This window comes from Chiloscyllium plagiosum, chromosome 6 (genome assembly GCF_004010195.1).
Source record: "Chiloscyllium plagiosum isolate BGI_BamShark_2017 chromosome 6, ASM401019v2, whole genome shotgun sequence".
Lineage (NCBI taxonomy): Eukaryota > Metazoa > Chordata > Chondrichthyes > Orectolobiformes > Hemiscylliidae > Chiloscyllium > Chiloscyllium plagiosum.
In genome coordinates, this window is record NC_057715.1 from 79,927,981 (window position 1) to 79,946,546 (window position 18,566).

Sequence of the window (18,566 nt, forward strand, 5' to 3'; positions counted from 1 at the left end):
TCATCCCTACTTCATTACATTTTTCCAACCCTCTGGTACTCTTCCAGAATCTAGGAATTGCTGGAAGATTACTACCAATCCACTTACTATTACTGTAGCTGCTTCTTGGAATATCTCAGGATTCATCCCATCAGATTCAGGGACTTGTCAGTCTTTAGCCATCAATTTCTCGAACACATTCTCTTTCGTGATAGTTCTTGTATTTATTTCAACTTCTCCTTTTGCCCCTTGATTATTTAGCACTTTTGGATTGCTAGTCGTATCTATTCCTGTGAAAGCTGATGCGAAGTGTTTATTCACTTTCTCTACCATTTCATGGTTCCCCATTATTACTTCCCTATTCCCATTCTCTATGTTCACTTTGGCATCCCTCTTCCTTTTTATATATTTAAAAAAGGTCTTGTTGCCAACTTTATGTTATTTGCAAGTTTACCCTTAATGCTTACCTTCTCTGTCTCTATTTTTTGGTTGATTTTTTTACAACTTTCCCAATCTGCTGGATTACCACTGATGTTTGCTACGTTGTATTTGTTTCTTTCAATGTGATGCTATCCTGGACTACCCTGATTAACCATCATTGGTTCATCCCCTTCTTAGAATCTTTCTTCCTCACTGGGGTATGACTTTATTATCAGCCAGAACTAATTTCTTAAATGTCTGTCACTGTTCCTCAGCTCCCTTTGCTGCTAAACTCCTTTCTGAGTCCACTCCAGTCAGCTGTGCCCTCATCCCTATGTAATTACCCTTATTTAAGCTTAGCTCAGATGTCTCTGACCCAAGGTTCTCTCTCTCAAAATGAATGGTAAATTCTACCATGTTATGGTCACTGTTTTCAAGGAAATCTTTTACTCTGTTATCATTAATGAAACATCACCAGACCCAAAATAGCCTAATTCCAAATTGGATTCACAATATACCGTATTAATGAGTCAGAGCCATGCAGCATAGAAGCCCTTCATAGCACTGATGTACATTCACTAATCCAAATAGGAAACTGTCCCAAATACACTATGAATTCTTCTTGTCACTACATCTATCAAGGAATATCCAAATCTACATGAAGATTAAAGTCAACCATGATTAATGCACTGCCTTTTTTATATGCCTTTATTATCTCCTGATATATTCTCTATCCTACACTATTGCAACTGTTAAGGAGCCTATAGATACTCCAGTGTTTTCTTCCACTTTTTAATTCTTAACTCCACCCATGCTGATTCCACACCCTCTGATCCAACGTCATTTCTTGCAATTTGTACTTACTCCATCCCAAACCAATAATGCTACCCCACCACTCTTTCCTTCCTGCTTTTCCTTTCGAAAAGTTCATACTGAATATTTAGTTCCCAACTTCGATCACTTTATCACCATATCTTTCCAATGGCTACAAGATCATAACCTGCATTTGTCTTAATTAATTTATTTTGTTTCAAATACTACATGCATTTGAGTGAAGTGCTATTAATTTAGCCTTTTTACCATTTCCCCACTACCACTGACTCTATTTACTGTTGTTCCTCGATGTTTGCATACTCCGTCCATTCCTGTCACATTAAGGGTATCATTTCCCAAATAGCTGCACTCATACCCTTTTCCATGCAAGACTACATTTCTCCTATCCTAAACCCTCCCCCATTCCAATTAATTTAAAGCCCTCTCTGCAGCCCTAGTTATTCATTTTGCCAAGACACAGATCTCAGCAGGGTTCAAGCAAAGTGCATTCCACCAGAACAGCTCCCTTCTAGCCCAGTACGGATGCCAATGCTGCATAAACTGGAAGCCATTCCACCCACACCATTCTCTTAAATGCATGCTTAACACTTTGACTTTATTTAACCTATGCCAATTTGCCTGTGGTTCGGCTAGTAATCCAGATATTATCACCCTGGAGATTCTGTTAATTATTGTTAAGACTTCATTGGCCCTTCATATTGCAAATTCAAAGAATGTTGATCTCTACCAAAGTTGCCACTGTAATTCCGACTGTTTTATTTGGGAACTTTCATGTGGAGAACATATTTTAAAATATTCAGCATTTGTTTCCCACGAATATTCGAGATTTAAATCTGAACTGAAACTTCCTCTTCAATTGCTAAAGCACAGGAAACATTTTGTTGTTTTCTTGCTGTTCCAGATTTGTATAATATTTTTCCAGACAGCTTTTAAATTACCCAACTATCAATTTGTTAAAGGAAAATAATTTTTGAATAACCTGAATGAGGTACCAAAGGGTTTAACTTTAGGACCATTGATTGTTATTTACAATTGACTGAATTGTTTAGGCAGTGCAATTTAGAAGTTTATGGATTGTATAAAACTTGAAAATATAAATAGTGAACAGAGTAACAGACTTCAAGAATTCAAAACATGTTGAAATAGGCAGACGCAATTTAGTGTAGTTCAATGTGTGACCGTCTTCATACTGATATCCACCTTGGCAAGGAGGGAATGAGAGGGGAAATGCAGAGATACTTTCAGCAGCTAACATTGTCTCTAGAGTTTCTCCATTCACAGGTAAAGCACGCCTTTGGACCACCACCCACCCCTCCACAACCTGATCCAACAGATTCAATCACCATCCCAGTCATGAGCATGAAAAGGGAAGAAGCTAACAACAGTAAAGAGGAGGTCAGTACACTTTTTGTCAGTGGCCTTCCTATGGACATTAAACCACTTGAGTTTTACCTTGTCTTTCAATCATTTAAGGGATATGAAGATTCACTGATCAAACTAACATCACAGCAGCCAGTTGGCGCGTGTTACATTTAACAGCAGAGTGGGAGCAGAAGCAGCAAGGAATGCGGTGTTCATCTAGCCTGCAGCTGCAGCACTACACAGATGCGCTGGTATCCTCCATCTGAAGGATCTCTAAAAAGATGGAAGTCTCATCAGTTTTGTTAAGTAGTTAATTGCCCTTATCCAAGAATTCAGATTTCTCCGAGGAGTGACGCAAGAATAGACTGAATTTTGTTTTCAGGCTGGACTTTACTAATGGAGATTTTGGAGAACTCGCTCGTTTCCACTCGACTTGGAGGGGCTGGAGTGGTCACTAAGGACTGAAGATTTAAAAACTTTACTGGTGAATGATTTTTTCCATATGGCAGGATTCTTCAAATTCTAATTACTGTTACAGACTAGTAATTTTTGTTGTTATAATCATTGTATGCTATGTGTCAATAACTTAAATACTGGCTGTCAGAGTTTTATGAAAGCTGGTAGTGCTATCGGTTATCATGAAATGATAAAAGGAGGGAATGAGAATGTGTGCACGGTATAAGCAGCCAAGGAAAGAGTTAAATTCTGAGTTTTGTGAAACAAGAGGTTCAGCTGAGCATGACTCGGATCAGATAAGAACCTACAATTAACAATGGGGTGCTGGAGGCAAGGGTAATGGGTTATCAAGATGTAAAAACATTCATTATTTGGAGTCATTTAACAAGATAAGGAAGCATTCAGTATGTGAGGACAGTTTAACAAGGTGAAAAGTATTCATTACGTGAAGTCAGTTATTCATTAAGCCATCTGCTGTTGCACAATCTTTACTATTGACAGTCACTGATTCCAATGGTCACCCAATCAGTATGTATGTTGCCTTATCTGGATGCTCCTCCCTGCAGAATAACTATATAAATTCATTGAGAAACTGCTGTTCCAGAGAAGACTGTGAACTCATGTCTCTGTGCACATGGGCAATTGTTCTCTCTCCCTCCAGGGCCCAGAATAAAGATGAAGGAGGTAAAACTACACTGTGTCTCGGAGCATTTTGCTTTGACTGAGAGGGGGAACAGGATGACATGTTCCCCTAATTATCCTGTCTCCCCACACTGTTTTAAGAAAGTGTCACCCTTTTAGGATAGGGCTAAGAAAAATCATCTTCTTTTGGTGGGGTCTATTACCTCAAATGCCTAGATGGCTGGTTTGTTATGCAGTTTGACATCAACAACACAAGTTCAGTTCTATACTGGATAAAATCCTTGTACAATCTTCTTGCCTCACTCTGATTATCATTAACTTCATTGCTATGTCCTCTCCAATTTATGAAATCTCCGCTCATGTGAACCATCCTCTTCCCACTATTTAATTTAAAGCCCTCCTTATATGCCTAGCCAAAAGATTTGCCAGTACACTGATCCCAACTTTGTCCAGACAAATATTCTCCCAGCAGTTCAGCTCTCTCTTTCGCCAGTGTCCAGTTCCCAAGAATTATAACCCATTTTTCCCCACACCATTCTTTGCAACACTCTTTACCCTCTTTAATTTTGTTTACTCAATGCCAATTTGCTTGTGACTTTTGTAGTCTTCCAGGAATTACCACCTTTGTGGTTTTGCTTTGTTAATTGTGTCTTAACTGCTTGTAATCCCTCAGTAGAATCTCTTTCCTTGTCCTGTCTGTGTTGTTAGTACCCATGTAGACAATGGCAACTGATTCTTCCTCTCTAACTCTAAGGAGATAAACTTAACCCTGGCCTCAAGCAGACAACACAGTCATCAGGACACATGCTCAATGTGTCTGCCTTGATTTAATTCTGGCCTCTTGAGCATCTCTAATTGTACTTTTTCCAGCACTGATGGCCACACTTTCAGCTCTCTTGGCCCCAGGCTCTACTTTCTCACTGATTATCCATAATCTACTCGGTTTCTGAAAGGAATGAAGGTTCAGTTTGAAAGGAAGGTTTTACAGCAGCTCACAACATGAGCCTCATTGGCTGGCAGTGCTGTGGCCTTAACTCATTTATCAGCTAGTTCTCCATCTGGATAAATGCAAAGTATTGCATTTTGGTATAAGAAACTACAGTAGGGCCTTGGGTAGTGTTGTAGAATAGAGGGACCTGGGGTTCAGGTACATAATTCTTTGAAGTTTACATCACTTATAGACAGGGCTGTTAAAAAGGCATTTGGTATGCTTGCCTTCATTGCTCAGTTCTTTGACCATAGGATTTGGGAAGTCATGCTGAGTTGTATAGGACATTGGAGAGGCCTGTTCTGGAAGACTGTGTCCAGTTCTGGTCACCCAGTTATAGAAAGTATATTATTAAGTTGGAGAGGGATCAGAAAAGATACCCAGGATGTTGCCAGGTATGGAAGGTTTGAGTTATAAAAGAAGGCTGGAGAGGTTGGAACTTTTATCACTGGAATACAGGAGGTTGACAGGTGACCTTATAGAAGTTTATAAAAATAATGAGGTAAAGATAGAGTTAGTTGTAGTTGTCTTTTCCCTAGAATGGGGGATTTCAAGACTAGGGGACACATTAAGGTGAGGAGAAAAATTTTAAAAAAGACATGAGGCAAATTTTATTACACAGGGAGTGATTCGCATGTGGCATGAACTTCCTGAGGAAGTGGTGGATGTGGATACAATTACAACATTTAAAAGACTTTTGGATAAGTACATGGATAGGAAAGGTTTGGAGGGATGTGGGCCAGGAGCAAGCAGGTGGGACTGGTTTGGTTTGGGATTATGTTCAGCATGGACTGGTTGGACCGAAGGGTCTGTTTCCATGCTGTGTGACTCTTTACTTCTCTCCCATGAGTCAGGGGGGCTCACGGATTCAATACACTGTCAAGTTTTCCTGGCATAAAAGAAATCCCCTCCTTTCAGATGCTCCATAAAATCTATGTCTTTGAGCAAGTCTTTGGCTGCATGAATTAAAATGGCCTCGTATTGCTTTGTATAAACCCCAGACGGCACCTTGGGGTGAGAATTGCCAATGCCACACCAGTGCAGCAAGGTTTTATTTTTAACTGGGGAGAGCAATGATGTTCAATGTCTGACCAGACAGTGTTCAATAGTTGTAATATCCCTCTTCTTAGAATTCATTAGAAATGAGAAATGTACATTTGTAGTTTTGTTTTTAAATGCCAAGTCACAGACTGGATATGATTTGCAAAAAGCGGGCAACAACGGTGTGTTCAACCATCAAGTATAGCCACGATTAATAAGCAGAATAATTTCCCCAAAGTTCTCAGGACCTGGAATACAGAGTCAATGCACCCTGGAGAGGGACCAGGCCATTCTGTCACAAGTGGAAACGAAGCGGCAGTGTGACAATCTAGTCCCCTTCCCCCCTCATTCAAACTCAAACCAGCCCGGGATTTCACTGGCTTACTGCAAGTGACGGTTTAGTTTGAAAGGATTTTTTTAAAAAAACAGCAGCAGCAGCAGCCTCCCTGACCGGGTGACAGTGCCTTGCTGTGACCCTACCTCAGTCCAAGCCGGTTCTCCATCGCTTGCCGCTTGCTCAGCTGCTAGGAGCCGGGGCCGCTCACGGACACAGTGCGCTCTAAGTGCTCCCGCAGAAAGGCAGCGGTCCCTGCAGCCATCCGCCTGGAGCACCGTTATACACTGCCTTTCTCACTGAGCCTGCCCTTTTGCAGGTCCCACTGCAAACCATTCCACTCTCCCACCGCAATTTGTGCTTCAAATCCTTGCGAAACGAGTCCTACTTCTCTTTTTTTGGCTTTCGCGCCTCCAAATCAATCTTCTCGGCTCTTCATTGTAGTTTTTTTTTTAAAAAGGACTGGTTCCGGCTCCCTCCCTCTGCGTCTGATCCGCACTACACACATAAAAAAAATTAAAAGGAAATCATTAAGAGTCAGAGGTCAGTCACTTCCTGCTACAGTAACGCTAATGCGTTACTAATTATAAATCTCTCAGTTTCAACCGCACCGGGGAAAGAATTACTCAGCGCCTGGACTTTGCATGCTGGAAGCTGTAGTCTCCAAACCATTGCAATGTCACATCACGTCGGCCCACACCCCATCTTCCACTCCTTCAGTTTGACAGATCCTTCTTCATGTAGGATCCTTCCAAATCCCAGTATTGTGGGCATTTTTTTCTCTCTCTGCAGAATGCATTAATTCTTGAGAATTCTGTCTTCAAAGTGTAGAGACAATGATTGATTCAAAGTTAAAATTCACACAACACCAGGTTATAGTCCAACAGGTTTAATTGGGAGCACACTAGCTTTCGGAGCGTCGCTCCTTCATCAGGTGATAGGTGAAGGAGCGACGGACTATAACCTGGTGTTGTGTGAATTTTAACTTTGTACACCCCAGGCCAACACCGGCACCTCCAAACCATGATTGATTGAAAGGGAGGTTAGGAGTTGTTCACTCACACTGAGAAAGTTCACAGGTAACCTCTGGAATTTGTCAGCTCCAGCCAGAGACATCCCCAGAAATGTCATCCCATGATCTCCTCCCTCCACCCACAGCCAAGCCATTGACCACCCAACATGCCCAATCTGGCAGTGGATCAGTAACTTCCCACACCAGTTGAAAGACCCGTGAGCAGACTCTTCTTTACCCAACTGATGATACATGACTGCCAGAACATAAGAATTAGGGACAGGAGGAGGCCTTTGAGCATCTTAAGCCTGCTCCATTATTCTACAAGGTTATAGCAGATCTGACTGTGGCCTTAACCCCATCTCCTGGTTTCCCTCAGGAAAATGTATTAACCAGTCATTAATATCGATTTTTTTTGTGTGTGTGACTTTAATGCATCAATTGTCTGCCCATATTTACAGATATAACAATGGCATTTCAAAATAATTAAATGAATGTTAATCTTTTGACATATCTTAAGGATGTGAAAACAATTACATAAAGGGAAATTCCTTTTAGTTGATATTTGTACATAATTTTGAAACATAAACGTTTCAAAAATGTTAAAATGTCACAGATTACCATACACAGATTCTTCGCACCTTAATTTCATTTCATTAATAAAGCAAGTAATATGAATTTTGAAAATATACATCAAGCTTCGAACCAAAGCCTGTGTTTTGTCATTTGGAAGTTTAACTCATACACATGAAACAACTTGGAGAAACCTAGAACATATCGGACAGGCAAAAGTGACAACACTCACCATCTTTCCAAATCTTAATTTGAGTTATAATTTAAGGCGAAACAAATAAATTATTTTAACTAGCAGTGAAAAAGCTTTCATTATCACCTTATTATCGTCTGGTAGTTAGATAATGGAAATATTTGAACAATTGACACTTATGAGACACAGACAGAAGAACAAGTTGTGATAAGGACCCAAATAGTCCAGAGAAACAGACACAGGAAACGATGTAGCCACTGTGTTACAAACCAGAAATCAATCACAGAACATCAAATATAATTGTTTATATGTAACTATGAATGAGTTTTACAAGATTTTATATCCTTATCTAAGGAATAATATATTTGCGTAAGAGGGAGGGTAACTAAGGTTCATCAAATTGATTCCTGGATGATGGGATTGTCCTGTGATAAAAGCTTAATTAGACTAATCCCATGTTCTCTATTGAGAGTTGATCTCACTGATAAATACAGATTTTTACAGAGTTCAACCCAGTAGATCAGGAAGGTGTTTTTCCTGGATAGATGTCTAGAACAAGGTTATATTGTCTCAGACTAATAGGTTGGCTATTTAGAACTAAGATGAAGAGCAATTTCTTTTCTCAGAATGTGTAAATCTTTGGAATTCATGCCAAAAGAGGGTTGTTGAGGGTAATTCATTGAGGTGGATCAAGAAAAAGATGAATAGATTTCTAGATATTAAAAACATTAAGGATTTTTAAGAATCATGCAGAAAATGTTGCTGAGGTAGAAAATTAGGCATAATTTGATGAACGAGGAGAAAGTGAGGGCTGCAGATGCTGGAGATCAGAGCTGAAAATGTGTTGCTGGAAAAGCGCAGCAGGTCAGGCAGCATCCAAGGAACAGGAGAATCGACATTTCAGGCATAAGCCCTTCTTTGATGATTTGATTTCATAATTTGATGAACAGCAGAGTTGGCTTAAGGGACCATATGTCCTATTCTTGCCACTAATTTCTGTGATCCTGTCTGGAACCATTCACCTTTATCCACTACTAAAAGCTGTCAAGTCCATACCTTCCATTTTAACCCCAATGGGTTTGAAAGCGCACAAGTAATTGCTCTGGAGAAGCAGCTTTACAATTATAATGTGTCACTGCTCCTGAGATTCTGACTGTTATTTGAATTTAGCATTAACCATACTGGACAAACCCAATTGCGAAAGGGAAGCACTGACAGGCAAATATACCAGGCAATTATTTTTTTAATCGTGTTAGAATGAATTTAAACTGTAAAGGCTAAATGGAGGTTTCTACTGTAAGAGTAAAGAACAGACTTCAATTAAAGAACCTTCTAACATAGTGATTATAATGAGATCAGCCAGCTGGAGTTTCCCGATTGAGCTGTTAATCTGGTGAAATCAGGGAGAGCTGGCTGATATGATCCCTTGAGCCAACTCTGCTGTTCATCAAATGATGCCTAATCTTTTACCTCAGCAACACTTTCTGCATGATTCTTAAAAATCCTTAATGTTTCGATATCTAGAAATCTATTCATCTTTTTTCTTGATCTGCCTCAGTGAATTACTCTCAACAACCCTCTTGAAGCATGAATTCCAAAAATTCACACACTCTGAGAAAGGAAATTGCTCTTCATCTTAGTTCTAAATAGCTAACCTATTAGTCTGAGACAATATAACCTTGTTCTAGACCCTTACCCAGGGAAAACACCATCCTGATCTACTGAGTTGAAAGAGGGCGAATGTCAGGGATATTGCGACCCCCACGAATGCCTGACTCAGTAAGTGGTAGTGCTATTGTCAAAGACCATGTATCTGTAAATAAAGAGTGTTTGAAGAAGTAATGCTGCTTTCTGAAGAATTATTTAAATTGCAGATGGACCTTATACATCCTAGCGGTTACTGTCAGCAGGCATTTATAAGCAATCTTGCACAGATAAATGGTAATGCTAACAACAGCATTCTAAAGAGGCTTTGAAGCTTGAAGAGATTTAAAACAGGAGGTGACAGAATCTGATGGAGAATGAGGAAAACAATAACATTTAAGATAAGATTAATTGTTCCCTGACTAGGTGACAATGAAGTTAATAACATTAAAAATGACTTAGAATAGACTGCCTATATCATACATTACATTTAATATTTTAGATTGTATTTAAGAAGTATTTTTTATATTTGTATAAAGCAAGATTGGAATTTGGACAATGAGATGCTTATGGTATAAAGGTATCCTTTTTTTTGTATTCTTCTCCCAATCTCCCGTCTTTCACAAATACTGGTCTGACCCCCATTTCCCAAATTTAACTTCCTCAGTTCCTACCTATTGCCAGTCTGACCTCCACATCATAGTTGACAAAGTGCTTGGCTAACTTTTCTCCCTGGCAGGCAGCTAGCCAGCCTTTCAATCTAACCAGCTGCTAGGCTGAATGGGGTTAAATAAAGGCTTAGCAATGACTAATGATAATGAGCGCCTGCCCATACTTTCAGTAAGGCATCCATATCTCCTGGAAACATTCATCCCTGCTTCTGCCTCACCTTCTCATAAATATCAGGCCCCAGAAATCACCCAACTAATTCCACGCTGATGTTCCTTCTGCTGGTTCCTCCTCGCAGTAATGTTAAAGGAGAGGAACTCATCCATGCTATACAACCCCAGAATTCCAATTACAGCATTTCCAAAATAATTACTCATTGCTACTGAAGCCCAGATCAACTTTGATGCATCAAAGACCCAGGGCTATTCCCAGAACCATCACAAGTTTCATTTGATAAGCACCCAACCTGTACCCCTAATGTATCCCAATGCGCACTCGCAAATCATCTTATGATCTAGAAAGTCCTTCAGATTCAGTAGCAGAGATTTCCAATGGAGAGATCTCTACAATGGAGCTCTGAGATTTGCTCCATCATCAATTTTCAGGCCACATAGCAGGAAGAAATACACTTTATTAAAAGCTCCCTATTTTTAGGGAACAACTAGTAGAAAAGTTAAAACTTTGCAGGAGGGTTGGTACAGTGGCTCAGTGGTTAGAACTGCTGCCTCACAGCACTGGGGACCCAGGTGTGATTCAACTTCGGGCCACTATCTATGTGGGGTTTACACATTCTTCCCGCATCTATGTGATCTCCCTCCAGATGCTCCAGTTTCCTCCCACAGTCCAAAGATGTGCAGATTAGGTGGATTGGCCATGGGAAATACAGGATTACAGGGACAGGATAGGAGTGTGGGTCTGGATCTTCGGAGAGTCAGTGTGGATTTGATGGGTCGAATGGCCTGCTTCCATACTGTACGGATTCTATGAATCAGCCTAAGCAGAGGAAAATTGAAGAATCTTGTTTTTAGTATCAACAGGAAAATTAGCTAAAGTGGAAGGCAGCCATGAGTAGTTAAGTTGCTAACTTGTTGAAATGCAGAGTTTAATACAATACCATTGATCTGCACAATGTGCGGAGTCCTGAATGCTTCATGTAACCAGGATACCTGCACAAGCATGAACTATTTTCAACTGTTTGCATTCAAAGTTTCTAAGTTTCAGAAACAGCTTGCAATGTTTTGCCACATACAACAGGCTGAAAAATGCCTAGAAATATTTGGAAAGGTACTCAGTTTACATTGAGAAAATGTACAGGAGTAAGGGTACAAAGAGAAGATAGCAGTCAATCTAGGATTTTGATCATGTGGAGTTGACAAATGGGTATTCAGTGTTGAATACTTATAAGAATGGCTAAAGCTCAGATGTAATTCCATTTGTCCTTTGTGCCAAAGGTGCTATAGTAGGATCTTATGTTAGTTCAAACAAGTTTCTGCAATTTCATTGTTAATAATTAGTGTTATACCATCTGGTTGTCTTGTGACTCCCAGATGTTTACAATAATCACACTTTAATCTTGGAAAGACAAGAGTTCTTTGTCTTTGATACAACTGCCAATGCAGCCTGGTCAGAAGACTCCCTTTGATAGTAGGTAAAAACATTGACTGCAGATGCTAGAAACCAGAGTCTAGATTAGAGTGGTGCTGAAAAAGCACAGCAGGTCAGGCAGCATCCGAGGAGCAGGAAAATCGACGTTTCGGGCAAAAGCCCTTCATCAGGAATAGAGGCAGGATGCCTGCAGAGTGGAGAGATAAATGAGAGGGAGGTGGGGTGGGGAGAAAGTAACAGAGTACAATAGGTGAATGGGTTGGAGATGGAGGTGATAGATCAGAGAGGAGGGTGGAGTGGATAGGTGGAAAGGAAGATAGGCAGGTAGGACACCGTCATGGGGACGGTGCTGAGCTGGAAGGCTGGAGCTGGGGTGAGGTGGGGGAAGGGGAAATGAGGAAACCGGTGAAATCCACATTGATGCCCTGGGGTTGAAGTGTTCTGAGGCGGAAGACCTCCAGGCGTCGGGTGGTGAGGAAGCGGCAGTGGAGGCGGCCCAGAACCTGCATGGCCTCGGCAGAGGGGGGGAGGGAATGTTGGGCCACAGGGTGGTGGGGTTGATTGGTGTGGGTGTCCCGGAGATGTTCCCTAAAGCGCTCTGCTAGGAGGTGTCAGTCTCCCCAATATTGAGGAGACCGTGTCGGGAGCAATGGATACAATAAATGATATTGGTGGATGTGCAGTTGAAACTTTCATGGAGGTGGAAGGCTCCTTTGGGGCCTTGGATGGAGGTGAGGGAGGAGGTGTGGGCACAGCTTTTGCAATTCCTGCGGTGGCAGGGGAAAGTGCCAGGAGGGGAGGGTGGGTTGATGGGGCGCGTGGACCTGACCAGGTAGTCACGGAGGGAACGGTCTTTGCAGAAAGTGGAAATGCGTGGGGAGGGAAATATATCCCTGGTGGTGAGGGTCTGTTTGGAGGTGGAAGAAATGTCTTCGGATGATGTGGTTTATGTGAAGGTTGGTAGGGTGGTTCTGTCCTTGTTACGGTTGGAGGGGTGGGTTTGAGGGTGGAGGGGCAGGATGTGGATGAGATGCGTTGGAGGGCATTTTTAACCATGTGGGAAGGGAAATTGCAGTTTTGCCAGTGTCATGCTACACAAATAGTCTGACTCGCCAGTACAGCTCTGAAATGTGGCTCACCAGAACACGTACACATACAATTGATTCCTGGCTAATTAGTTCCTAGTTTTTTTATAGACAACAATATCTAACAGTTCAGGGGGGAATAGTCAATCCTAAAAGCCTTCGTTACAAGAGATGACAGTCTCAATATCTATGTACTGAGATAGAAGGGCACTCTGCATTCTGTGGCAGGGTCATTGTTTCAGGTCAGTGCAGCTGGTGTTAGTCTTCAATGCCCAATAAGTGTCAGAAAATCAGTACCACATCACTAATTGGAAGATAGCATCAGACCACTGCACAATATGAGGATGCAGTGGATAGGAGTTTGGGAGGAAAGGTTACATCATTTGAAAGGGAAGGTCAGAGAATAGAATCCCTACAGTGAAGAAAGAGGTCATTTGGCCCCTCAAGTCTGCATGCCAATCCATCTAACCAGCACATCTTTGGACTGTGGGAGGAAACCAGACTACTCAGTGGAAAGCCACACGGACAGAGGGAGAATGTGCAAACTCCACACAGACAGTCACCTGAGATTGGAATTGAACCCGAGTCTCTGGCATTGTGAGGCAGTAGTGCTGACCACTGAGTCAACGTGCCAGGTGCTGAAGATAATGTCAGAAGAGCAGGCAGGCAGAACAGCATCCAATGACTAGCACCTGTTTTTTATCATTAGTTGTATGCATGTGTGTGTGCGCACATATGTATGCACATACATGTGCGTGTAGAGGGTGACAGAGAGAGGGAGATTAGGATCATATTTCTAGATTTTTAGTTTGTGATGATGTACAGATTTTGGTCCAGTTGTTGCTCAGATAACAAGTAGTTTAGTTGTTTTCTACAATCATAGAAAGATGTGATTAGAGGAGAGAGATTACATGTGAGACATGGCATTTGGATATTGGTGTCGATTCTCAGCTCAGTGAATTGGAGGTAAGAGCAGTGATACCTGTGCTCATTGTTAGAGATGGAAAGCCATATAATGTCTACTTAATAGGGGGCATGGTTAGTAGCTGTTATCTTTGATCCATAGTGATGAGATATGAAAATATTGCCTAATCAGTGAAATTATTAAAATAACCTCTTGTCAAAGTTCTGAGGAATAGGGTTGTTGGTTTCAAAGGCTGCTGAATGTATGGTTTTAAATGGACAAGAGTCAGAAGGCAGTATTTTCTGCTACAAGAGGCATGTTTCTGGCGCGGAGAGGGATGTGCGTACCATGTGTTTTTCTGTTCTCATTCGTTGGCATGTCAGGCAGCAGAATTGACCAATAAAACCCAAAAGGACCACGGATACAGTAAATCAGAAACAAAAAAAAAATTGTTGGAAAAGCTCCGCAGGTCTGGCAGCATCCGTGAACAGAAATCAGAGTTAACGTTTCATATCCAGTGACCCTTCCTCAGGACTGATGGTAGGTGGGAAAATGGGGGGTTTTATGCAGAAGATGGCTGTGGGCAGGGGGTAAGGAGTAAATGATAGATGGGAAAAGAGCCCAAAGTGAGAGGAAAACAGTTGGACAGACAAAGGAGTGGATAATGATCCGGCTAGGAGGATAAATAAGCTGTTAATGGAGACTGTTAATGTGTCATAGCAGACTATGTGAGTACAAGGCCTGGTATGTGGGGATAAGGACTAAGACATAGGACAGTTGAAGCCCTAAAGTTGTTGAACTCGATATTAAGTCCAGAAGGGTGCAGGGTCACCAAGCGGAAAATGAGGTCTCTTGTTCTTCCAGCTTATGCTGAGCTTCACTGGAGCACGGCAGGAACCTGAGACAGGGATGTTGGCCAGGGAACAGGCTGGGGTGTTAAAGTGGTAGGCAAGTGGAAGCTCAGGGTCTTTTTTGCAAGCAGACTGTGGGTGTCCTGCGAAGCAGTCACCCAGTCGACACTTCATTTCCCCAATGTAGAGGAGATCACAATTTGTGCAGCGAATGCAGTATACAAGATTGTGTAAAGTGCAGCTAAAGTGCAGCCTCACCTGGAAGTGTGTTTGGGCACTTGGATATGCCTTCAGTGATTGCAGGGGAAGGTGCCATGGGGCTGTGGGGAGGTGTTGGGAGTGAAGGAAGAGTGGACCAGGGTGTCCCAGAGGGAACGGTCCCTGCGGAAGATGAACAAGGGAGAGGATTTGGTGGGTTTATAATGGATATCAGTGGGCAGTCTAATCCCAGAAATAGAAATGAGTGATGTCAAGGAAGGGAGGAGTCAGAGATAGCAGGTGAGAGTGAGGGCAGAGGGGAAATTGGAAGCAAAAATCGATGAACCTTTCTAATTCCAGACAAGAAAGGAAAGTAGCACCAACTATATCATCAAAATATCAGAGACAGGGATGTAGGTGGGGGAATAGCTTTCAATAACTTTAGGGCTTGATGGTTTGGAGATGTCAGTGTTGGACTGGGGTGTACAAAGTTACAAAGCACACAACACCAGGATATAGTCCAACAGGTTTAATTGGAAGCACTAGCTTTCGGAGCACTGCTCCTTCATCAGGTGGTTCATCAGGCTCATCACAACCACCTGATTTTTAACTTTAGGGCTTGAACTCTCCTATGTCCTAACCCCCACTCCAACACACCAGGCCTTGTAAGCTCATACAAAAACAGGCATTGCTGAAAAAGCTCAGCAGGTCTGGCAGCACATAGTCTGCTATTACACACAACCCATTGTTTGCCATTAACAGTCTCCAGCAATTCACCCTCTTAGCTAGGTCATTTCCCACTCCTTTGTCTGTCCAACTGTTTTCCTCTCTCTTTGGGCTCTATCCCCACCTACTGTTTACTCATTACCCACTACCCCACACTATCTTGTGCATAAAAATCCATATCTTCCCAAGCTTATTCCCAAGTTTATTCCCTTTTTTATCTTTGACTCCACTATCATACTGAGGTGGTTAACTGCTTCTGAAGTAGTACTCAAACAGATTGAAAGGAACTTTTTTTTGTTGAAATTGGACCATTTAGCCATAACATCTCAGCCCGCTCAGCCTTATAAAGTTATCTTTGCGAATCTCAAGGGACAATGTTAATCTTGGCTGGCAGTGTCACAGATTAGTCAAGCAACTGTTTACTCACAAAACTACACTCAGCCAACACCCCAGAATCTTCCATCCATAACTCTGGTACATGCTTAGGTTTAGATCAAATCAAGGGCAGCTTGTTTCCTGGTGGTGACGATGTTGAGTTGGGAGCAGGAGAGTAGGGAAATGTGTGGGTGTGGAGGTGATATGCGAGAAATTATTCAGGGCTAGGATACAAGAGGAATTTTAAAGGATGTTTGGCTCGCTGATAATTGGAAAAGGGAGTGTTTGCAAAAGCTGAATGGGTGCATAAAATCTTTATGACTAGGAAGACCATGAGCTCCTCAAATTTTGTGAGATTAGGAAGAGGGAGCTGGGAAAAGTGACTAGAGAGATTGTTGCCTAATAACTCATGCCAAAAGAGATTCCTTGGCATACGTATTTGGTTTTAAATGTCAAGTTACTTCATAACTTGCAACTTTCTATTCTATGCATTGCAATGTACTGCCTGACCAACAAACAACATTAATGTTAATAATATTCACGCACTCAAACCATGTTCAAATTTGCAATATCATGTTTACAACTCAGCTAGATTTATAATTCATTTAGTATACATGCAAACTTGCAATATCCAGAAAATGGGCAATAAGATTACACTGTGGGCTGGTGCTCCAAACACTGTCTCATGTAGTGAAAGAATTGGACTGTGTTTCTAGCCCAAGCTGCAGCAAAAGGGATCTATTGAAGAAAGGTTCTGCAAGTTTCAGTTGGGAGAATGGAAAATTTAACATGCGGGTAAATCTGTGATTTCAGCACACTCCAAACAAGGAAGTCGAGAGTGCTTGTCATCTTAGTAAAGATGGTACAGAAAAACAACAGACATTAAAGACATGAAAAATTCAACAAAAACAAAATGTCTGTCTCAACCTCAGCATTTTAAGATATTTAAAGTTTTCAATTAAAATATTTTAAGTTGTCAAAATATATGATATTTCTAATACACAACTGCTGTCCAAGGCATTCACATATTCACATTAAGGAAAACATTTTCTAGCCACTCCCATTGTATAGTATTCCTCAATCATGCATAAAATGTAAACATAATCCTGACCTAGGGGCAAAATAATCCTCACTTTTTTGTGTTTTTTTAACCATTACATATATTTAACAACTGCCAAAGACATCAGCACCTCTAGCTGCTCCAATATATCCTTTATGTGGTGTTTCGTATTGTCTTTTTTTTATCGACTTATTTGAATAATTAAATGGACAATGGTACAAAAATGTGTTGACTGTGTTAATTTAATCTGGAGTTTACAGACATTCCAATCAAAGTACACAGTCTTAGCTGTGAATCATGCCAAAACATTGACGATTATTTGTGTAATTCTGTTGTATTGGCTACGTTTTAAATGTGGTACCACAAATCATACATTTCCAGCATCCCACTTTCCTCTTATTAACATAATTATAGAAGGCTAAAAAAAATGCAGCAAGGTAAAATATAGAGTCAGATTTGTGCTTAAATGGGAACCATAAGTACAGACAGACTGATTCAGAATGTTGATTTCAAATTTTCTATCAACTATCTTTAGAGTGGAACAACACATGTAAACTTATGTAAAATATATATGGTGAAAGAAGTAAAGGCAAAGCACTGTTTTTCCCAAATCATTCAAGGTGTGTGGGCATCACTGTCAAGAGCAACATTTGTTGTCGATCCTAGTTGACCTTGAGAAGCTGGTGGTGAACTGCCTTCTTGAACCGCTGTAGACCATGGTGCATAGGTATATTCACAACGTTTTCAGATGTGAGCAGACAGAAATTGTCATGCAAGGGCAAGAGCTTGCATCAAAACAATCTCTAATGTGACATCACACTCACATTCCTGGTATACATCTAATTTCAAAGAAAGCTTTTAAACTCATGTGTCATCCTTCTTCCCAAATGTATCAGTACCTTGAAAGCCAGATGCAATTTTAAATGCACAGAGATGCCCTCACATGCAGATTCCAGCCCAGCTATTTAAAGAAGACCTAGAGTTCTCTGAATGTCTTGGATGTCATTTATTCATCAACTGCTGCCATGTTTCCTGAGATTATATCCATTCTTCAAAAGCCCTTCAATAGCCATAAGGTGCTTTATGTATCCTGAGATAATGGACACTTAAAAATGAGAATAACTTTCTTTCTTCCTTCCTAAAAATGCATACTGAAAAAAACATTTAAATTCCCTTGAGTGGTTTGGGCAATGGTGGGAAATGTGGAAAATTTAGTGGAAATGAAAAAATAAAATCAGAACTTAATGTTTAGAAAAAGGATTTCGGCTTTTACTTAAGGCTTAAACAGCAAGTTCAGAAACCTCACTGGTAAATGACCACCAGCTTATTTCCATTTACAGTGAAAGGGGGTCTGAGGAAATCCCACCTCTAAAATACCATGTGGCACCTTAAATATTTAGCTCAGGTATTGCACAAAGCAACTGCATTAGACCATAGTGAACTGGAAATGAGGACAAATACAAGATTAATTTCAAAGAACAAGAACAACGAAAATTTACAGCCCAGGAACAGGCCCTTCGGCCCTCCAAGCCTGAGCCGATCCAAATGTACTGTCTAAACCTGTCGGTCAATTCCTAAGCATCTGTATCCCTCTGCTCCCCACCTACTCATGCAT

At 41.1% G+C, this 18,566-nt stretch overlaps 1 protein-coding gene across 2 annotated transcripts in view; it reads right to left on the reverse strand.

Annotated features, from left to right (window-relative positions):
* sacs (sacsin molecular chaperone) overlaps nucleotides 1-18,566 on the reverse strand; it is a 106,556-nt gene that overhangs the window by 71,081 nt on the left and 16,909 nt on the right. For both annotated transcript variants that reach the window (XM_043691951.1, XM_043691950.1), the window contains exon 2: nucleotides 6,203-6,554. In XM_043691951.1, coding sequence (XP_043547886.1) covers nucleotides 6,203-6,225 — 23 coding nt within the window. In that variant the 5' untranslated portion in view covers nucleotides 6,226-6,554. The remainder of the gene's footprint in view (nucleotides 1-6,202; nucleotides 6,555-18,566) is intronic.